This window comes from Phocoena sinus, chromosome 2 (assembly GCF_008692025.1).
Source record: "Phocoena sinus isolate mPhoSin1 chromosome 2, mPhoSin1.pri, whole genome shotgun sequence".
NCBI lineage: Eukaryota > Metazoa > Chordata > Mammalia > Artiodactyla > Phocoenidae > Phocoena > Phocoena sinus.
Genome location: NC_045764.1, coordinates 124709610 through 124731464, shown reverse-complemented (window position 1 = coordinate 124731464; position 21855 = coordinate 124709610). Strand labels below are relative to the sequence as shown.

General features: G+C 36.0%; 1 protein-coding gene across 2 annotated transcripts in view; it reads left to right on the top strand.

Moving 5' to 3' along the window:
* MDGA2 (MAM domain containing glycosylphosphatidylinositol anchor 2) overlaps positions 1-21086 on the top strand; it is an 851876-nt gene extending 830790 nt beyond the window's left edge. For both annotated transcript variants that reach the window (XM_032624718.1, XM_032624719.1), the window contains 3 exons: positions 6542-6672; positions 17927-18032; positions 20705-21086. In XM_032624718.1, coding sequence (XP_032480609.1) covers positions 6542-6672; positions 17927-18032; positions 20705-20793 — 326 coding nt within the window. In that variant the 3' untranslated portion in view covers positions 20794-21086. The remainder of the gene's footprint in view (positions 1-6541; positions 6673-17926; positions 18033-20704) is intronic.
* The last annotated feature ends 769 nt before the right edge of the window (positions 21087-21855 follow it).

Below are 21855 nucleotides of genomic sequence, written 5' to 3'. Positions count from 1 at the left end.
CAGTTATTCTGCTATTGATCCCTTCTAGAATCTTTTTAATTTCATTTATTGTGTTGTTCATCATTGCTTGTTTCCTCCTTAGTTCTTCTATGTCCTTGTTAAATGTTTCTTGCATTTTCTCTATTCTATTTCCATGATTTTGGATCATCTTTACTATTATTTTCTGAATTCTTTTTCAGGTAGACTGCCTATTTCCTCTTCATTTGTTAGGTCTGGTGGGTTTTTATCCTGCTCCTTCATCTGCTGTGTGTTTTTCTTTCTTCTCATTTTGCTTATCTTACTGTGTTTGGGGTCTCCTTTTTGCAGGCTGCAGGTTCGTAGTTCCCGTTGTTTTTGGTGTCTGTCCCCAGTGGCTAAAGTTGGTTTGGTGGGTTGTGTAGGCTTCCTGGTGGACGGGCCTAGTGCCTGTGTTCGGGTGGATGAGGTTGGATCTTGTCTTTCTGGTGGGCAGGTCAATGTCTGGTGGTGTGTTTTGGGGTGTCTGTGGCCTTATAATGATTTTAGGCAGTCTCTCTGCTAATGGGTGGGGTTTTGTTCCTGTCTTGCTAGTTGTTTGCCATAGGGTGTCCAGCACTGTAGCTTGCAGGTTGTTGAGTGAAGCTGGGTGTTGGTGTTCAGATGGAGATCTCTAGGAGATTTTCGCCGTTTGTTATTATGTGGAGCTGGGAGGTCTCTTGTGGACCAGTGTCCTGAAGTTGGCTCTCCCACATCAGAGGCACAGCACTGACTCCTGGCTGCAGCACCAAGGGCCTTTCATACACAGGGCTCAGAATAAAAGGGAGAAAAAGAGGAAGGAAGGAAGGGAGGAAGGAAGAAGATAAAATAAAATAAAGTAAGATAAAATAAAATAAAGTTATTAAAATAAAAAGTAATTATTAAGAAAAAAAACGGACGGACAGAACCCTAGGACAAATGATGAAAGCAAAGCTATACAGAGAAAATCTCACACAGAAGCATACACATACACACTTACAGAAAGAGGAAAAGGGGAAAAAATAATATATCTTGCTCTTAAAGTCCACCTCCTCAATTTGGGATGATTCGTTGTCTATTCTGGTATTCCACCTATGCAGGGTACATCAAGTTGATTGTGGAGATTTAATCCGCTGCTCCTGAGGCTGCTGGGAGAGATTTCCCTTTCTCTTCTTTGTTCGCACAGCTCCTGGGGTTCAGCTTTGGATTTGGCCCCGCCTCTGCATGTAGGTGGCTGGAGGGCATCTGTTCTTGGCTCAGACAGGACGGAGTTAAAGGAGCAGCTGCTTCGGGGACTCTGGCTCACTTAGGCTGGGGGGAGGGAGGGGCACGGAGTGCGGGGCGAGCCTGCAGCGGCAGAAGCCAGCAGGGCGTTGCACCAGCCTGAGGCGCGCCGTGCGTTCTCCCGGGGAAGTTGTCCCTGTATCCCGGGACCCTGGCAATGGAGGGCTGCACAGACTCCCCGGAGGGGCGATGTGAATAGTGACCTGTGCTCGCACACAGGATTCTTGGTGGCTGCAGCAGCAGCAGCCTTAGCGTCTCATGCCCTGCTCTGGGGTCTGCGCTTTTAGCAGCACCTCGCGCCCGTCTTTGGAGCTCCTTTAAGCAGCGCTCTTAATCCCCTCTCCTCGCACACCAGGAAACAAAGAGGGAAGAAAAAGTCTCTTGCCTCTTCGGCAGGTCCAGACCTTTTCCTGGACTCCCTCCCGGCTAGCCGTGGTGTACTAACCCCCTGCAGGCTGTGTTCACGCTGCCAGTCCTCTCCCTGCCATCCGACAGAAGCCTGAGCCTCAGGTCCCAGCACCCCCTTGCCCCAGCGGGTGAGCAGACAAGCCTCTCGGGCTGGTGAGTGCTGGTCGGCACCGATCCTCTGTGCAGGAATCTCTCCACTTTGCCCTCCGCACCCCTGTTTCTGTGCTCTCTTCCGCAGCTCCGAAGCTTCCCCCTCTGCCACCCGCAGTCTCTGCCCGCGAAAGGGCTTCTCGTTTGTGGAAACCTTTCCTCCTTCACAGCTCTCTCCCACTGGTGCAGGTCCCGTCCCTATTCTTTTGTGTCTGTTTTTTCTTTTTTCTTTTGCCCTACCCAGGTACGTGGGGAGTTTCTTGCCTTTTGGGAGGTCTGAGGTCTTCTGCCAGCATTCAGTGGGTGTTCTATAGGAGTTGTTCCTCGTGTAGATGTATTTCTGATGTATCTGTGGGGAGGAAGGTGATCTGCGCGTCTTACTCTTCCACCATCTTCCCCCCTGCCTTCACAATTTATTTTTATTTGAGCTTGATTTCCTTGGGATCTCTCCCTATTGTGGATTAATGTTTTAAAATATAATGTAATGACATCACACAGAAATATGTGCTGTGGTGACTTTTCCTTCTGGCACAAAATTGCCTTTCTGAAGTACAAGAAACCAGCACCAGCAAGCAAGAAAAACTGAGCCCCATTGAGTGTCCAAAATAGAAAATAGAAAGATGGATTCAGAAAGCTACTCCCTGCCACAATGACTCACTGAGCACAGAGGCAAAACCCCAGAAAGTTCAACTCTTAAAAGGCTCAAGGTACAAATGCTTTTCCACTATTCTCAGATTGTTAAATCTTTATCTAGTAGTGAAACCTCACGTTCACCTGGCCTCCAGCTTTAGATCTTAGAGGACGAGCTAACAAAATCCACACCCATCCTGTGCATATAAAAGAAGCCCCATTAGTAGTTTTGAGGAAAATGCCACAAGATTACTAAGTACTATTTAAGATGAATAAAGAGGAAGAAAATAAAAGAGAGAGAGAGAGAGAGAAAATCAGGCTCGATTAAAGATTCCACAGTATAAAAAGAGGCTAACATGCACACAGTAAAAAAGCACATATTGTTGAAGAAGAATTACTGACAGTTCAGGGGAAGGCAAATTTGTACAGTATATGCTTTAGATTTTCAATAAAATTGGAATATGAACTTTATGAGACAAAAAAAGATAAGAATGTTAAAACAGTGGACCAAGAAAAGAAGGAACTGGATAAAAGACTAAAATAAAGGGGAGCTTGATGAGATCAGAGAAGAATGTAACATCATAAACAATACAGCTGGATAAAGATGACATTAGAAACAGAAGAACAGAATCTACACTATGGAAAATAAATCAGTACCAAGGAGGTACTGATTTTATTTCTTACACTGAAGGGGAAAAAGATAGATGATAATAGATTCTGAAGCAAAAAGTGATCTTGCAAAGTGGAAAGATAAGAAAACAAAGCTGGATAAAGTTGTATATACATGCATTATTTCTAAATACAATATATATGCATTATTTCTAAATATAATACTAGCAAATTAAATCAACCATAATAAGAAAATAGTAGTCCTATACCAAGTAAAATTATTCCTGTAATATAGTCATAGTTCGACATCATGAAATGTACTAATATAATCTATTGCACTGAGAGAGAAATAGAGAATATTATTTGAATCTTGATAGATAATAAAATATAGTGAAGATAATGTTTGAGACATAATTTATGGTTTACATACTTTAACTCATTTTAATTTTCCCCAAAAAACTTATGCTAGTTACTATTATCATCATCACTTACCTGATGAGGAAATTGAGGCAGAGAGATTAAGAGATCAAGACAAGGTCATCCAGCTAGAAAGTGACAACTATTATGTGAAGAATGTAGATTTTTTTGTTGTTTAAAAATTGGGTATTCATATTTATACATTTGTGTATAATATGAATACACGTGGTCTTATGTATAAAGAATTAGACAAAATTGCTCTAAAAATCTGAAGAATAAACTACTTTACACCATACAATATTACATATGCAGATATACATTAAAAAAAAAACTGAAGCAACATACAGCAAAATACTAAGGAGGCTACCTCTGACTGGTCAATTTAATGATGATTTTGTCTTTTCTGCTTTTCAGTATTTATGTGCCATACTCGCATAAACAAAAACACAAACAGCAAACATTCTCAATGGTGAAAAACGGAAAGCATTTCCTCTAAGATCAGGAAGAAGACAAGGGTGTCACCTCTCGCCACTATTATTCAGTATAGTTTTGGAAGTCTTAGGCATGGCAATCAGAGAAGAAAAAGAAATAAAAGGAATCCAAACTGGAAAAGAAGAAGTAAAACTGTCACTGTTTGCAGATGACATGATACTATACATAGAGAATCCCAAAGATGCTACCAGAAAACTACTAAAACTAATCAGTGAATTTGGTAAGGTTGCAGGATATGAAATTAATGCACAAAAATCTCTTTCATTCCTATACTAACAATGAAAGAGCAGAAAGAGAAATTAAGGAAACAGTCCCATTTACCATTGCAACAAAAAGAATAAAATATCTAGGAATAAACCTACCTAGAGGAGGTAAAAGACCTGTACACAGAAAACTATAAGATACTGATGAAAGAAATCAAAGATGACACAAACAAATGGAGAAATATACCATGTTCTTGGATTGGAAGAATCAATATTGTGAAAATGACTCTACTACCCAAAGCAATCTATAGATTCAATGCAATCCCTATCAAACTGCCACTGGCATTTTTCACAGAACTAGAACAAAAAATTTTACAATTTGTATGGAAACACAAAAGACCCCAAATAGCCAAAGTAGTCTTGAGAAAGAAAAATAAAGCTTGAGGAATCAGGCTCCCTGACTTTATACTATACTACAAAGCTACAGTAATCAAGATAGTATGACATTGGCACAAAAACAGAAATATAGATCAATGGTACAGGATAGAAAGCCCAGAGATAAACCCACACACATATGGTCACCTTATTTTTAATAAAGGAGGCAAGAATATACAAAAAGACAGCCTCTTCAATAAGTGGTGCTGGGAAAACTGGACAGCTACATGTAAAAGAATGAAATTAGAACACTCCCTAACACCATACACAAAAATAAACTCAAAATGGATTAAAGACCTAAATGTAAGGCCAGACACTATAAAACTCTTAGAGGAAAACATAGGCAGAAAGCTCTATGACATAAATCACAGCAAGATCCTTTTTGACTCACCTAGAGAAATGGAAATAAAAACAAAAATAAACAAATGGGACCTAATGAAACTTAAAAGCTTTTGCACAGCAAAGGAAACCATAAATGAGATGAAAAGACAACCCTCAGAATAGGAGATCTTCTGCCCATTTTTGGATTGGGCTGTTTGTTTTTTTGATATTGAGCTGCATGAGCCGCTTGTAAATTTTTGAGATTAATCCTTTGTCAGTTGCTTCGTTTGCAAATACTTTCTACCATTCTGAGGGTTGAGTACTAAGAAGACTTTTGCCTCAGTCTTCTGAAGGAACCCTCATGCACTGTTGGTGGGAATGTAACTTGATATAGCCACTATAGAAATCAGTATGGAGGTTCCTTAAGAATCTAAAAATAGAAATACTATATGACCCAGCAATCCCACTCCTTGGAATATACCCAGAGAAAACCATAATTCAAAAAGACACATGCACCCCAGTGTTCATAGCAGCACTATTTACAATAGCCAGGACATGAAAGCAACCTAAATGTCTATTGACAGAGCAATGGATAAAGAAGATGTGGTACATATATACAATGGAATATTACTGAGCCATAAGAAGAAACAAAATTGTGTCATTTGTAGAGATGTGGATGGACCTATAGAGTGTCATACAGAGTGAAGTAAGTCAGAAAGAGAAAAACATATATATTAACTCATATATGTGGAATCTGGAAATATGGTATAGATGATCTTATTTGCAAAGCAGAAATAGAGAACAGATGAATGTATACCAAGGGGGAAATGGGGGTGGGTGGGAGGAATTGGTAGATTGATATTGACGTATATACACCATTGATACTATGTATAAAATAGATAACTAATGAGATCCTACTGTATAGCACAGGGAACTCTAGTTAGTGTACTGTGGTGACCTAAATGGGAAGGAAATCCATAAAAAAGGGAATATATGTATATGTATAGCTGATTCATTTTGCTGTACAGTAGAAACTAACACAACATTATAAAGCAACTATACTCCAATAAAAATTAATTAAAAACCAAAGATGTCAGCAGAGCTGCTCCCTTATGAAGCCTCTAGGGGAGAATCTGTCTACTTGTCTTTTCTAGCTCCTAGAGACTAACTGTATTCAGCTTGTGGTTCCTCACTTCATTTTCAAAACCATCAGTGTTGCATCTTATCTGTCTTTCACATGACCTTCTCTCCTGTATCAAATCTCCTTCTCCCTCCACTTAAAAAGAAAGATATATGTGATAATATTTAGGACCCACTCAGGTTATTTGGAATAATCTTCCCATCTCAAAATTCTTAATTTAATCACCTCTGTTAAGTCTCTTTTGCCATATAAGATAACATTCACAGGTTCTAGGGATTAAGATGTGATCATTTCTGGAGACCTGCCACATATGCCAGGCGTCCTAAGAGCAAGATTGGAAATGAGAGGGGAAGAGAAGAGGAGACACTGGAGTGTTCTGTGAAATTTCATTTTTAATAATTTACAAGTGTTCAGTCAAGAAGAAACAAACATGAAGCCAAAGCAAATATACAAAATAAAATTTCATTGTTATTTTTAGGTGTTTTAAATGTTTATCTACGTTTGAAAGGGCAGACAATGATAGAGAATCCACTGTGGTCTTCAAGTGGGAATAAAGGACAACGATGGAATGAGGCACATGTTAATATATATCCAATTACTTCATTTCAGGTAAGAAAAGAGCAATCATGTCTGCAGATATATTTTTGCACTTGAGCATAATGTTAAAGGCAGATCTTGAGCAAAATTAGAATGAGTATGCAAAAATTCTGACATGAGCATCACAAATATCACATGATTAAGTTTTCCTTTAGTTCTAAAAGTTGTTTTATAAGGAGAAAATGTCCTTTTCTCTTATTAATTAACATCTATCAAGTAATATGTTTGAATAATTGTCTATCTGAATTCAAGTGATTTGCCTGGAGAAAACATAATTTGTTTCTATAAAATCGTATGTGTGTATTTTTTTCCTTGAAGACAAACAACATAGATTTTTATAATAAAGGAAGCTGGATGATCAATTCTCAATTAATCTGTTTGAATTTTACTTGATGGAATTTTGTATACTTTAGCAAAATGTGTCTCTTTGAGGTAATGTCATTTTAGTAATTTATTACTTTGATTATCAAAGTTAGAGAACTTTAAACAAGTTACTTTTATTTGTTTTTATATAGAAAAGAAGACAGGCTTAGATAGGATTAAGAGAATTAGCTGCAAATCTATAATAAAAATTTAAATGATTATAGCAATGGTCATCATGGCTAGAAAAAGTTTTTCATAAACTATTTTAGTGGAGAAAATAATGTAGTTTTAGTGATTTTAGTAACTTTATATATGTATTTTATATACTCAGGCTGAGTATGTTTTTCTACTGGGGATTTCTTAATTGCATTTCATGGCATTTAGTAAGGGTATAGAAATTCAGAGAGCTTCAATTATGCCAATTTTCAATTGGTGGAATGCTATCTTCTTGTAACTTAATCTATAAAATTCTAATGACTGATTTATAAATTACACTTCTAAAACTAACCAGGATGATAAAAATGCACTCATTTTTTCACTCTGGTAAAGAATAATGGAGTAAATCCTAGCTGATTATCTACAAACACATAAAAGCAACTCAATTCATAGATCCTAGTAATTATTTTGTTTCTATGAAGAATAAAATAATTGAGTAAAAATGAATAAAATAAGTTGAATAGAGAACAAAAAAGAATAAGAAGAGAGAATTAAAAAGTTGAATGTAGGGCTTCCCTGGTGGCGCAGTGATTGCGAGTCCGCCTGCCGATGCAGGGGACACGGGTTCGTACCCCGGTCCGGGAAGATCCCACATGCTGCGGAGTGACTGGGCCCGTGAGCCATGGCCGGCGAGCCTGCGCGTCCGGAGCCTGTGCTCCGCAAGGGGAGAGGCCACAACAGTGAGAGGCCCGCATACCGCAAAAAGAAAAAAAAAAAAAAAAAAAAGTTGAATGTAAAGCAACATATCATTAAACCAAATTAAACTGGGATGACAGAACTCCAAAGCATTACTGATAAAAGTAACCTTAATATTAAAATGTACATACCCCTATAGGCATCAAAGAACCTTTCTTTCTAAAAAATGATGTTCTTCTAGACATATTTTTGCTTCCTATGTCACTGCCTTACCAACACAAAATTATTAAGTCAAATACATATAAAGTAAGTATTTAAGGGACTAGTTATATTGTTTCCTTCAGGATAATCCTTTATTGCCATAGACATCAACTTAGTAAATATTTATTGAGTACCTTCAAGACAATCATTTATTGTCACAGACAACAGTACAATAAATACTTATTGAGCCACTACTGTGTGCCAGGCACATTGTTAGCCATGAAGATTTCATAGTGATTGTTTACCTCAGATTGGTGGAAATACACATTTAAACACATACATCACGTACTATAATAATTCCAGTAATAGAAATATGCACAAGTTTCTATGAGCACACCTAATCAACAAGAAGAGTATGGAGGAGAGTCAAGAAAAGCCTGTTATATGGGGTGAAACCTGAAGAGAGGGATTGCAAAGTAGAAAAAGGTCTAATATTAATATTGCAGCAGAGTTCAGAGTAAACCAAGACATGGAGGTCATACATCACAGGATTTGTCAGAGAAACAGAGAGACGTTTATCTGGAATTTGGTACACAAAAATAAATCAAAGACTGATGTGAAATGAGGTTAAGGAACCTCAAGAGCATAGACACTGGGGAGTTATGGAAAGATTTTACTCAGGGGATGACATGGTGCATCACTTAGGTTGTTGTATGGAAGATGATTCAAGGAGATAAAATCGGGCCAGCAAACCAGTTAGAACACTGTCATAAAATCCACATAAAGGATATTGAAAGGACAAACTAGGGAAGTGGTATGAAGAAAAGAGGATGGTTTCAAGATATACTTAGGCATAAAAACTAGCAGAACATTTTTATGTTGGGAATTTGGGAAGTAGCCATGAATGACCAAGAAGCTTCTAACTGGGGTGTCTTGAGTAATGTCTGTTACTTTATCCATTACCTTAAATAACAAAAAGAGGAAAAGAGACAAGCTTCAGGGATGATTATGGTTACTTCTATTTTGGACATGTTAATATAAAATGCCTGTGGAATATCCTCTTAAAGGTGTGAAGAAGGTAGGGCTTCCCTGGTGGCGCAGTGGTTGGGGATCCACCTGCCGGTGCAGGGGACGCAGGTTTGTGCCCCGGTCCAGGAGGATCCCACGTGTGAGCCATGGCCGCTGGGCCTGCGCGTTCGGGGCCTGTGCTTCGCGGTGGGAGAGGCCACAATGGTGAGAGGTGCGCGTACCAAAAAAAAAAAAAAAAAAAAAGATGTGCAGAAGGTTATTGCATATGTTTTTCTGAAGCTTTGGGGACAAACATTTTTGTAGGTCATTAGGCTGTATGTGCTGCCTAAAACTCTGGGAGTGGTTGATATTTCCAAGGAAAAGTGTACATATGTGAACAGTGATTAAAGACAGTGGAACCACACAGAACACTAATCAATCATTAACATGAACTGTGGAAGAGGAGCTTGATCCTAAGTAGTGTTTTTTAGAGTTATAAGGAAGGAGATCCAGGAAAGTTTGGTGCTCGCAGAATTGAAAGACTGTGATTCTCAAATTGGAAAGGAGGTCAAGTCCAGTACTTGTCATTACAGAGAGTGCCCACTCTAAAGAAATTTGCATAAGGTAGTAAGGAAATTGGGAAAACCACCATCTTATCTAAAATTATTTCACTATTCACAATTTATAGAATAACCTACTGTCTTCACATTCACTAATCATTTCTTTTGCAATGTCTAATGTGCTTTCAGTCCTACTCAGTGTATTTTTCATCTCAGCCATTATACTTTCCATCTCTGTAAGTTCAATTTGAGTCTTTTTTAAAAATACATTTCATGTCTTAAGTTAATGTTTTGAACCTATTAAATCCAATTATAATAACTGTCTAATGTCATTGTCTGCTAACGATATCATCTATGCCAGTTCTTGGTTGGTTTTGATTAATTGATGTTTTCTCATCTTTACAAGTCATTATTTTCATGCTCCTTTACATGTTTGGTAGTCTGACTGGATGTCAGACATTGTAAATTTTACCTTCGTAGTTGCTGGGTATTTTTGTGTTTCTTTATAATTGAGCTTATTTGTGATGTAGTTTAGTTACTTGGAAACAGCTTGATAATTTTTGTTTCTGCTTTTAAGATTTGTTACATGAGACTAGAACAGTGTCTGATATCAGGCTGATTATTTCTCAATACTGAGGCAAAAGTCTTCTGAGTACTCTACCCAATGCCTCATGAATTAGGTTTCCCAAGTTCTGTGTTAGCTGGGCACTGTTATATTAAATGCATCCCCCTGGGTCTTTCCCAGGTCTTAGGCAGTTTCCTCACATTCAAGGCCTGATCAGGACTTTGCTGAATACTTGAGGGGTACCCTCTGCAGATGTCTCTTTCTCTGCAATTCTTTCTTGGCCTGTATTCTACCCTGCATACTCTAGCTGCCTTGGATTCCTTGGACTCTCAGCTCTATCGCCTCAACCCAGATTATCTACCAGGCTCTACCTTTGTTCTGCTTTCACCATAGTCTATAAATTCTGTATAGGGCAGTCATAAGGTAAACCTTGTTTGATTTCTATCACTCAGGGGTTCACTGTTCTTCATTACCTGATGGCTAGTGTCCTGAATACCATTCTTTCATATACTTTGTCCGGTTATTTGGTTATTTCAGTTGGGAAGATAAATCTGGTTTCTGTTACTCTATCCTGGCTGGAAGCCAATCCAAAAATGAAGATTTTGAATCAATGAATTTCTAAACTATTTAAATTACCAATGGGAAATGAAGATAAATAAAACCATATTTTTATATTGGATCTCTAGGTCCTTATTTCTCTGAGATATTTCTAGGTCCATTGGCTAAGGACTTTCATTTCATAAATCTTGATTGTTCAAGGAAATGCAACTGCACCATCCTACCCCATTTTTAAAATTTAATTTTGTTTTCAATTTCTTGTTGTTTTCAACTTTTTTCAGACAAAGTATATTTTTCTTCAAAAGTCATTTATAGGGCTTTCCTGGTGGCGAAGTGGTTGAGAGTCCGCCTGCCGATGCAGGGGACACGGGTTCGTGCCCTGGTCCGGGAGGATCCCACATGCCGCAGAGCGGGTGGGCCCGTGAGCCATGGCCACTAAGCCTGCGCGTCCGGAGCCTGTGCTCCGCAACGGGAGAGGCCACAACAGTGAGAGGCCCGCATACTGCAAAAAAAAACAAACAAACAAAAAAGTCATTTATAAACTATCAAGCTTTTCAAAAATCTTGCTTTGGTATATGATGCCTACCAGAAAAGCATGGCAAAGAAAAGTATAGAATATATTACTGTACAGATTAAGTTGTGAGAAGTTTTAACGTTATTCAAATGTAGATTTGTGGCATTCTAGGATGTCTTTAATTCAAGTGGAAAGGTTATCTCTTACCTCTCAGAATTTTAAATGAAATATAAGTGATTTTGAGACTCTGTTACATTGACACATTTTATGATTTGTTTGGAGTTGTATGCCTTCAAATTAGTTTGATCCATAAACCCTTTAAAAAAACAACCACTTGCAAAGTTCTTTGTCTCAGTGTGTCCAATTAGTTTGCTTAGCTGAAAATCAAATTATTGTGTAGTACTTTTTCAGGCAAATAGAAGTTTTCTCCTACTGAAATTTCTTTTGGGGCTCTTTTTCTAGAATTAATTTAGCATGATCGGTACTTGTGAGGAAAATATATTTAGCTGGATTCAGAAGGATTAGGGAAAAAATTTCCAAAAAAGTAAAATTAATATGGTGTTAGTCTTAGAATGTCACTTTTATTTTATATCCTACACCAGGGAAAATATTTAACTATCCTTTTAAATGCTTTACTTCTTTCACAGTACATTCCAAATGTTTTGTGAGGGAAAAGTATAGAGACGTTATAATACTGTCTTTACATTTTCTTAGGTATAGGCGAAAAGAATTCTGGAGATCTTCTTATATCCTCATTTAAAGATTTGAAAGTATGTTTTGAGACAATTTATCTTAAATCACACAAATCCTTAACATTAAATATGGATTGGGAAAGAGATTATAATGCTCTCATTACATCATGCTGCCTTTATATATTTCTATGAATAATAATAATCCAGAAAATATCATCCTCCTTAGTAGACATTACATGCTCACATAGATACATATCTGACATTCTAAGCCAAATTCCGGAGCAATTATAAACGTGATGATGGCTCCTGAAGTAACTATTGAAAACATTTTCTAATTGCAATTCACAATGAGATCTAGTTCTTTTTGTTTTTGCCAACAGTCAAAATCTCATGTTATTATTTCAGATTAGAAGCTTTAACAACCAACTGACATTTATCCAGCAAATTGGACTGGCAGAGTCTTGTGAAGTTAAACTCAGTGTTAATATTTATATAGTTTCTCCAGAGAAAAAGCTTAGGCTACTCACCTGGTTTATTATGTTACCTCTCTTCAAATCTCTTCTGTACTGGTTAAGGATAGTTCTGCTCTTTACAGGTAAGAGGGAAAAAATAAAAATAAAAATAAAGGATAGTTTAATTATTTGCTGAACCAGTAATAAAATAAAGGTAAAATTATTAATGTTAATAGCTATTTTCAAATTTATTCACATCTTAAAGTTTTTCCAAGTGATGTACACTGTCAGTTTTCAAACTGCATTCCAAGACTTTGGCTTTGCCTTAGCAGTAATGATCAGAAGCGATGTCTCTTGTCAGAAAGAAAACATTTGCAGAGGCACTATTAATGTTGAGTCATCATCAGAAGTGTGTTGTAGTCTTTGACTCCCCATTTACTTTTACTCATTAGTGCTACATGTAGCTCTTCCTCCCTTTCTGAGAAATTATATTTGAACATAAACCTTTACAGCATCATCTGTATCTCCCTATATATTGACATCTATATCTACATGCTTTAAAGCATTATAAATAAATGTAAGAAACTGTCAATTGAAGAATTGAAATAGTTTTGTGTAGTGTAATTCTAATACAGAAATTCACGTACATTTTTTAAACTCCCACTTGCAGTTACTCACCAGGAATTAATTTTCTGATCATGCAGTATTTCTTGCATATTAAATTTGCTGAATTGCAGGCACACACTGTGAAAACGTTACAATTTTAAACTTGTTTCAGTTAAGGGAAACCATTTTAAGTAAGATCAGTGTGATTATGTGAGAAGAACAGGTTTTGCACAATTTGAACACTCTTTTTAGGAGACCTAAACGTCAACATTTTCTCCCTGAGAATCTAGATGCCATTAATTCGGTCTTCAAGGCAATTAAGCCAAATGCATTTCAGAAGTATTGAAGAGGAAAAGAACATAGTCTTATCCTTGTAATGTAATTGTAGTCAGAATCATGATGGTACTTCATTAAAATATGACATATTTAATCTATTAAACTAGAGAGTGTTTCTTCTCTGAGTGAATGTAATTCAGACTTTTTTCATTGCATACAGATCACATCTTCCAAGTTGAGATACATCATATTATAATGGACTGTTATAGTTTCTCATCTTTGTATTTGAGAAAAAAGATGTTTGTCACCAAGGATTTATTTTTAAAAGCACTTGAAAGTTTGGCCAAGGTACATTATTTAAATTTAATACCTATGCATTTTATTTCTGTTATCTATCTCATAGTCAAAAACAATATAAGGAGAAAATATCCCTCTAGGTCTTCATCTCAAAGCCGTTTATAAGTCTATTAGAATCTATAAAATCGTGTTATAATAATTCTAGTTGGAGTTAAGAGCATAAACAGAACAATGCAATAAATATTTCTTTGTATGAGTCAAATGAGTTAAAAAACAATCTATATCTTCCCAATAACAAAGCTTCTGTGGAAATTAAAAGGAAACAAGACAACAACTACGCAGTACCTTTTTCTTTCTTCATGTTCAAATAGGACCCTGAGGAAGACTACGGTATTTCTCTAGCCTATTGGATTGGATTCCCTATCATCATAAGATTTCAAATATATATTAAAAGTACCAATTATATAACTGTGCCAAGAGTTTGATTGTCAAAAGTTATTTTTATCATCCCAGTAATAACTACTACTAATTCTCTGATTTATTTCTACACAATAACTAAAACACTGCTATGCTTGGAAAGTAATCAAATTGCTTTATTCAGAGACAAACTGTATTATCTATAGTTGTGCAGATAAATGTAAATAATAGATTTACAAATCAATCAGCTTTTATTACTGTAACACTTCATCAGGATCACCGAGGGATGAAGTATTCATATAAAAGAATGTTCTAGATAGAGGCAGCCCTCTGTACATAAGACAATTCAACTTTTGTTGATTTATATTTCTGCTGTTCAGCCAACTACACATTTGCGGTCAACATGTTGCCAGTAGGCAGGCAGCACACATATTAAATTCCATCCGTCAGTCTACTCTCTGATGTTTACCACCAAAGTCTCCCCAACACTCCCTCTCAATCTGACCACAAAAGAAGGGTGGCAGCATCCTTCACAACCTCGCTGCTTCAAGACTTTTGTTTTTAGCACAAGCCTAGGTTCAACCTTGGGTTTTTGATCAAGCTGCACAGCGAGGCAGAAAGAAGGAAAGAAAAAGAAAATTAATAGGAAAAGTAGGAATGTTTAATACTTTAAAGTCAGTAACAGAAGTTTTGAAATGCTTTGAGCAATGGCAAGATCATTCCAGGGAAAGAAGCTTTGAAAGGTTCAGGAATGATTTTGATGATTTAGACATTTTAATTTTGAATTTTAAAATAATGCCATTATTTTATATTGACACTTATCTCCAGGTAACAGCAACTTATTAAGTGAAAATAATTGTGTACTTTAAATAAGAAAAACTGTGGATAATTTTATTGTCTACTCACCTCTACATACCTAAGATGGAAAAATCCATGTCTCTCAAGCGTGTTCCTCCAGCATCCTTCCCAATGCAAGGATTATGACTTCAGCTTCATCTCTTTAGATTTCAAGTGTGAGCAGGTGCAGAACATTCTAACCTACCCGTATTAGCCTTTTCACCAACATCTCACTTCGCACACAAATCATACTGGAATGCAATCCTCTTATCTTTGCCATGGCCACATTACAAACCCTGTATTCTGTTGTACAAGCAGTGTTTACTCCCTTTCTCTTTCTACTCCATCTCTTAAAATTAAAACTCTTGGTGTTTGAAGAGGTTTCCTCTTCACCATACCAAATTTTTCTGACTAACACATTCTTATTCCTGCTTCCTTCCAGAATTAAACTTGACTGGGAGGGAGAAATCTACATTTTCTTCCATTCAGTCCTTTAAAAGAACTGCGTAAAAGAAAAATTTGTGATGACAGCCCTCCACTTTCATTAAGTAAAGTATTAGTCTTGGGGGCATGGTGGAAAATATTTGATTTTGTGGAATCAGACTCTTACAGCATGAATCTTTGAGTTCTGACTTTCTCCAAGATAACATTCCATTCATGTTGTTATCTTCAGGAGAGAAGACTCAGCATCACATGACTGAAACTAAGAAGGGGGTGGGAATACTATTGATTTACTCTTAACATTGATTCTCTACCAGGTAAGCAGCACATGTCAAAAAAAGGAAAAAAATACCCAAATACTTAAAAACCCATGGTTAGGAAAAAGGCGATGCCTTCTCACAGATAGACTGCTGATAGGGGCAATTTATAATGACCCTAAAGAACCATATAATAATTGTGTGTAATAATCAGATGAAATTCAGCCTTGTTCATCTCAGCCTTGTTCAGAATAACTGAAAATAATTTTAATGTCTAACAATAACAATACATGCTGGTTAAATAAATTTTGTTGCATCCATGACATGGACTATTCTGCAGCCATTAAAATGACTTCTCCTTTTCCAAATTCAGTGCTCTTGAATTTTTATACCATTCATTTTTTTTTTTTAAATCTTCTCTCTTGCAATTTAAATAGTCCTCTGAGGGCTGTGTAGCCACTACCCAGATACCTTCCAAAACACCACCGTAAGTCAAATGCAAGTTATCATTTCCAGGCAGCCAAATTAATGCTTCATTCCTGATTCCATCTGAGGATGGAGAATTCATATACTGCCAATTTAGTTCTAAATATTTTAACTCTGGTTTGCCATTTTATTTTGGCTTCAGTGACAAGACAAATTGGATGCCTTTCAAAGAAATGGTTTTGGACACTCTTTATTAACATACTTATCTCAACATAGGTAAGCAGGAAACCCTCTCTACACAAATTAAATATAATAATAAAAACTTCCCAAATCTTTTTCTCTTATCAAATTTTTTCCTATCATGAAAATTATTCTTATAGACCATATTTAAGTGGGGGAAAGGACTCAATACAAAAGGTGGTAACTAATGCCTCTACTCTCCTACTTAGAGATTTCGATTGATAAAATTATGATAGCATATCAGAGAACAATGGTAGCCTTCACAAAAGTAGTGTAAGTTCTCTTAAATTCATCACAAATTTGCCTTTAAGGAGTCATATTAAGATACTTTGAAAAACAAAAATTTTGGCATTGATAAAAACAGACTTTTACTCCAATTTGTTGCAGTGAAATAGACTAGAAATTGTATTAAAATGCACACATTAGTTTGATGTTGAAAACAGTTATTAGGCTAATTTTTCTTCGGAAAAAACAAAGTAGGTATTTCATTTTGGTATGTAGAAATTTTTCTGGGAATATAATCACTACATGCATAGGTTATTTTTTAGTATCAAAAGAATTAAAAGGTTTTACTGGAAGCAAGGAGTAATTGTGATATAAGACAAAATTTTAGAAGACTCTTATTTCTATAAAAATGAAATAAAAATTTGCTAATTGGGGCTTCCTTGGTGGCGCAGTGGTTGAGAATCTGCCTGCTAATGCAGAGGACACGGGTTCAAGCCCTGGTCTGGGAGGATCCCACATGCCGCGGAGCAACTAGGCCCGTAAGCCACAACTACTGAGCTTGCGCGTCTGGAGCCTGTGCTCTGCAACGAGAGGCCGCGATAGTGAGAGGCCCGCGCACCGCGATGAAGAGTGGCCCCCGCTTGCCACAACTAGAGAAAGCCCTCGCACAGAAACGAAGACCCAACACAGCAAAAATAAATTAATTAATTAATAAACTCCTACCCCCAACATCTTCTTTAAAAAAAAAAAAAAACTTGCTAATTGTCCTTATATTGACCTTGTATCTAGAATTTAGTGTTAAATGGAGACTTATTTCATTCATCTATTCTTTCAACACTAATGTCTTACCTCAGTGCCAAACACTGTTCTAGATACTGGAAATTCAAAGGTCTGCCGCTAAACACTCAACATAAGTAAACCCATAAATATCTTCAAGGGTTTAGAAACAAAGCATATGGGGAATATGATGAATTTATTCACTGTATTTGCAAGAGATCAAACAGTTTTACAGAGATGGTAAACCCTTGCTCTGTGCTTCATTAAACATAATACTGTCGCAGTGAAACCGGAACTCATTCATCCATAAAATATTTCTAGAAAACCAGTGTTATGGGATATGTTTAGAAAACATTGGAGGGAATCTATTTCAGAGAAATATTTCAGAGAAAAACTTTTCTTTACCTCTGAAAACAAAAAGTGATACGATTTGTAATAGTAGCTGCTTTTATTCAGTTAAGTTTAGTTTTGTTTTAAAATTGACACAGAGCTTGTCATATGGAAAACTATGCTATACAAGGAAAATCCTATTGGTTTTGTTGAGAAAGTTTATGTTTTTTGCAAGTAAGAATTCTGAAGGCCATCAATAATAAATGATGCCAGGATTGTTGTCAGTTTTAGGTTTGTTTCCTCGATTTCTCAATAAAAATTCATCTGCACATCAAAGCCCTACATTTAGGTTTGTTTTATTCATATTTGTAGCTCATTTTTGAAGGTATTCGAGGTCCTGGCATAGAAGGTGACATTGCCATTGATGATGTATCAATTGCAGAAGGAGAATGTGCAAAACAAGACTTAACGACTAAGAGTAAGTGTCTCTTCTTGGATCAGTTGGTGTGATGTTAAAGTAACGTAATGACAAACTAATGAGGTCTAATTGTTAAAACTAATTTATTTTTAGTTTATTTAAAAATTTCCTATGCATGAGACCCTAAAATTTTAATTATATTTTAAAATCAAAGTATTAAATCTGATGGTAGGCATTTGAACTCAGTTATTTGACCTAAAATAAAAGTAATTTTGATTTAGGTCTATGTAAGGCAAGCACACTTTGGTTTTTAATTAAGATTTTAAAATATTCTTAATTTATATTATTAATTTCAGAGGGTTTTTTCACTTTTATTAAAATATTTGGCTAATCTATATACTCAGCACACATTTATATAGCCATGGCTGTTTTTATTCCTCCGAGTTTATGAATGTATTTTGTAGGTCTAACTTTTGCCAACCATTTTAACAGATTCAATATTGTGAAGAGCCTTAGTATATATATTAAGTAATGGAGCAGCCTAATTCTTTGCTGGTATAATTAATCTCCTTATACCTGCCTCACAATCTTGTTTAGTAATTTGGTTTCACTTTTTATTCTGGTTTGAATATTATGGTATAATGATATCTTCAAATTGTATGTTTTTCACCAAAAATCCATTTTTAGTAAAAGAGCTATAAATAAAAAATTATAAATAATGCAAAAAAGCATCAGAATTATGTGTTGGGCTGTTTCTTAAAATCCTCATTGTACTATTCATGTGAAGGTGAGAAATCTAAAATTATACTTATGAAAAATTCTTCTTAGTTGAAGGATTTTCGTAGGGCCACCTAGAATCTTTAATTTTGTGGTCATTTAAAGAGGTTTCAATCAAACTAAATACATACAAATAACTCAATTATTTAGCACTTACAAAAAGAGCATGAAAATCCACTTTGTATAAGTCTATAGCAAATCAGGGTCTTTGTTAATTGAGTACAGTTAGTGAGAAATTATATCAGTCTGGATGTTGAAAGTCATTTGTACAACTACCCAGTGATTGCTCATATGAACTGACATTTTTAAACATTGTTAGGAGACAAAAACTAAGATTGTACATAACAATGAGCCATTTTGCTCATAGTTTTCACCTTCTTGTCATTACACTTAGCATTTCAAGTAACAATTTTAGTAAAAGTTTCTCCCTGTGTCTGGCTAATTTTTCTTTAGAAAACCAGCAGCTATATCCAAATGAAGTAAGTTTGTCAAATGCACAGAAAAGCAAGCATTCTTCTCAGAGGAAAAAGGGATTTCTTTTGAATTTCACAACATGAATCAGTGATAGTAACACACACTATATTAACTGAAGATAGTTACCATCTGATAAAGAAATCTTACATTTTGATAATTAAATCACTGAAAATTAGTATAAATAGAATTAAACTTTCCAAATGAGGAAAGCAAGAGAACATAATTTACTCCCCAAAAAGGAGAAAGCAGAAATGTAGCCACAGTGAAATGACTATGAAAACCCATAGGCACTTTATTGTTATACAATAGAACATTTTCATAATCAGTTTTCTTCTCTTAAACTACTAAATCCAGGAAAAAGTGTGACTATTTCAAGTAAGATATATCTATACTTATTGGAGGTATTTTTATTTAGCCTCTGTAAATCAGAGGAAACAATTCTAATTGAACAAAAATATTTTCTTTGGTATGAGAAAATACTCTGCTACATTTGTATCTCTTTGACTATAACTTATTAAGTCCATTTTGATGAATAGTGTTTGTGGAATATTAAATTAATGTTAAATTCTAAGTACAAACCAGCGTGGAGGCCAAAGGCCTCTTCCTAAACTTCTCAGGCTTCCACCCCCTCTCCAGTAGTAAATGTAGTACTATGGCCACACTATCAAAAGCTGAGACTGTTTGTCTCTCATTTTCAAAACCCAGCTCACTCCTAGGTGAGAGCCATTTTGTAACTTAAGGTAGGTTAATGAATTATTGGGCTTGCCTATGTTAGTCCTCCTAGGTAAGCTATACCTTCTAAGAGGTATCATCTGTACATGAATTTTACTCGAAATACCAGCTACAGTAGGAATCTCAAGGCAGATTGGTGAAAGAGATTTTTTAGTTAGAATGGACTTCATAGCACTTTTAAAAATTACACTAAGGAGAAAATTATTTACCCAATTTCTAGATAATAGACTGATCCTGATATGTATAATCCACTGTTTGCAGTAGTTAATTTCTCCACCCATAACAATCCCTACCAGGTTTTCATAAAGGGTAGTTTTTCTCTCAGTGGTCTTTAAGCTTAAACATTTCTGAAAGCTTTAAAAAAAAAAATGAAGCTGAACTTTTAGATTTTGGGGAATTTTCTATGTGTGCATGCCTTCATGTGGCTAGCAGAACTCTGAGGTTGAGCTCAGCCATAGACTCACATAAATATCTTCTGAACAGGTTTTCGTAGCATAGCATATCAATTTAAAATCTGAAGATATTTTAATTTTATCAAATGTCTCACCATATATTCAAGTTATTTTCCTTTTCACTTGTCTTGGAAGTGAAGCTGATAAATAAAACAAACCAAAAAACAAGTGTTTTCCAAAAATATCTTCCATATACTAAAATTGTTTTATTTGTTCACCGAAGTTGTATTGGTAGCTACATGGAATACTTACTCTCCTTTTTAATGATTTCTTGGCATTTACTTCCCTTGTCTTTAGATTCCGTTGATGGTGCTGTTGGAATTTTAGTACATATATGGCTTTTTCCGGTTATCGTCCTCATCTCTATCTTAAGTCCTCGAAGGTGACCTTACCCTGGCAGAGGCTATAAAAGATTCACCAGGCACTGGCATGAAGAAAGAGTCTTTGTAAATGGACATTGAAAAAACAAACTACCAAAGATTCCTCCACTGACTACTGACTCAAAATAAAATAATAAAAACAAATTTTTTAAGCACTGGGGATAAAAAGACATCATGGAAATATAACTTATTCCGCACTACAAATAAAAGAAAATCTTGACCTGAGTAGAGAAGAGACCTTCAGGTGCTTTTGTGGCTAAAAAGATTACAGCGTCATCTGATCATCTGGTTGAACTCGAGAAAAAAAAAAAAAAAAAAAAAAGCTATAGAAATCCTTGTCAAAGCACAAAGTCATGGCTGGTTTTGTTTCAAATGAATAGTTTGCTTGTTACCATGGAAACCTAATGGCCTGCCAACAAAAACCTCACTGTAAACAGGGTACGTGAAGAGCTGGCATTTATTTTCCTTTTGAGAAGGTTTTGCATAGAGAATTAAATAAATGTAGGCCCTTTTACCTTTGGCTGTTACCATTCCTTGAAAATAACCTGAACTCAGAATTATTTACAACATTCTTCTTCCTCCCCACCTTATCCCCATCCCACCTTTATTATTATTATTTGTTTTCCTCCCATGGCTAAACTAGATAACTGTATGCTGTCTCTTTCTGCATGCACTACTATCCAGGATGGTAAACCTGGGCTTACATATTACACAGGCTTATCGGAGTTTGCTTGCGGCCACTTGAACACCCAAACTAAGTCATCTGTTCCAATGAAGAAACCAAACCATCATCTTTTATAAATCGCCATGGAAACCAAGTGCCTTCAATGAAACAAGCCTGAATAATTTTCAACTCAGAAGTTTGCACTGCTAAGAGTGGTTTGTGTAAAACTGTTTTATAAACAAACTACAGAGCCTAAATGTGCAAATTACAGGCAAGACAACGAAGCCGCTTCTGAAGAAGAAAGGACCGAAGCTGCTGCGTAAGCCCATGCAGACAAGATATTTGTTGTTTGACCTCCTAGACAGCCATGGCCTTTCGGCTTATTGTCCATTAGAAAATAACTT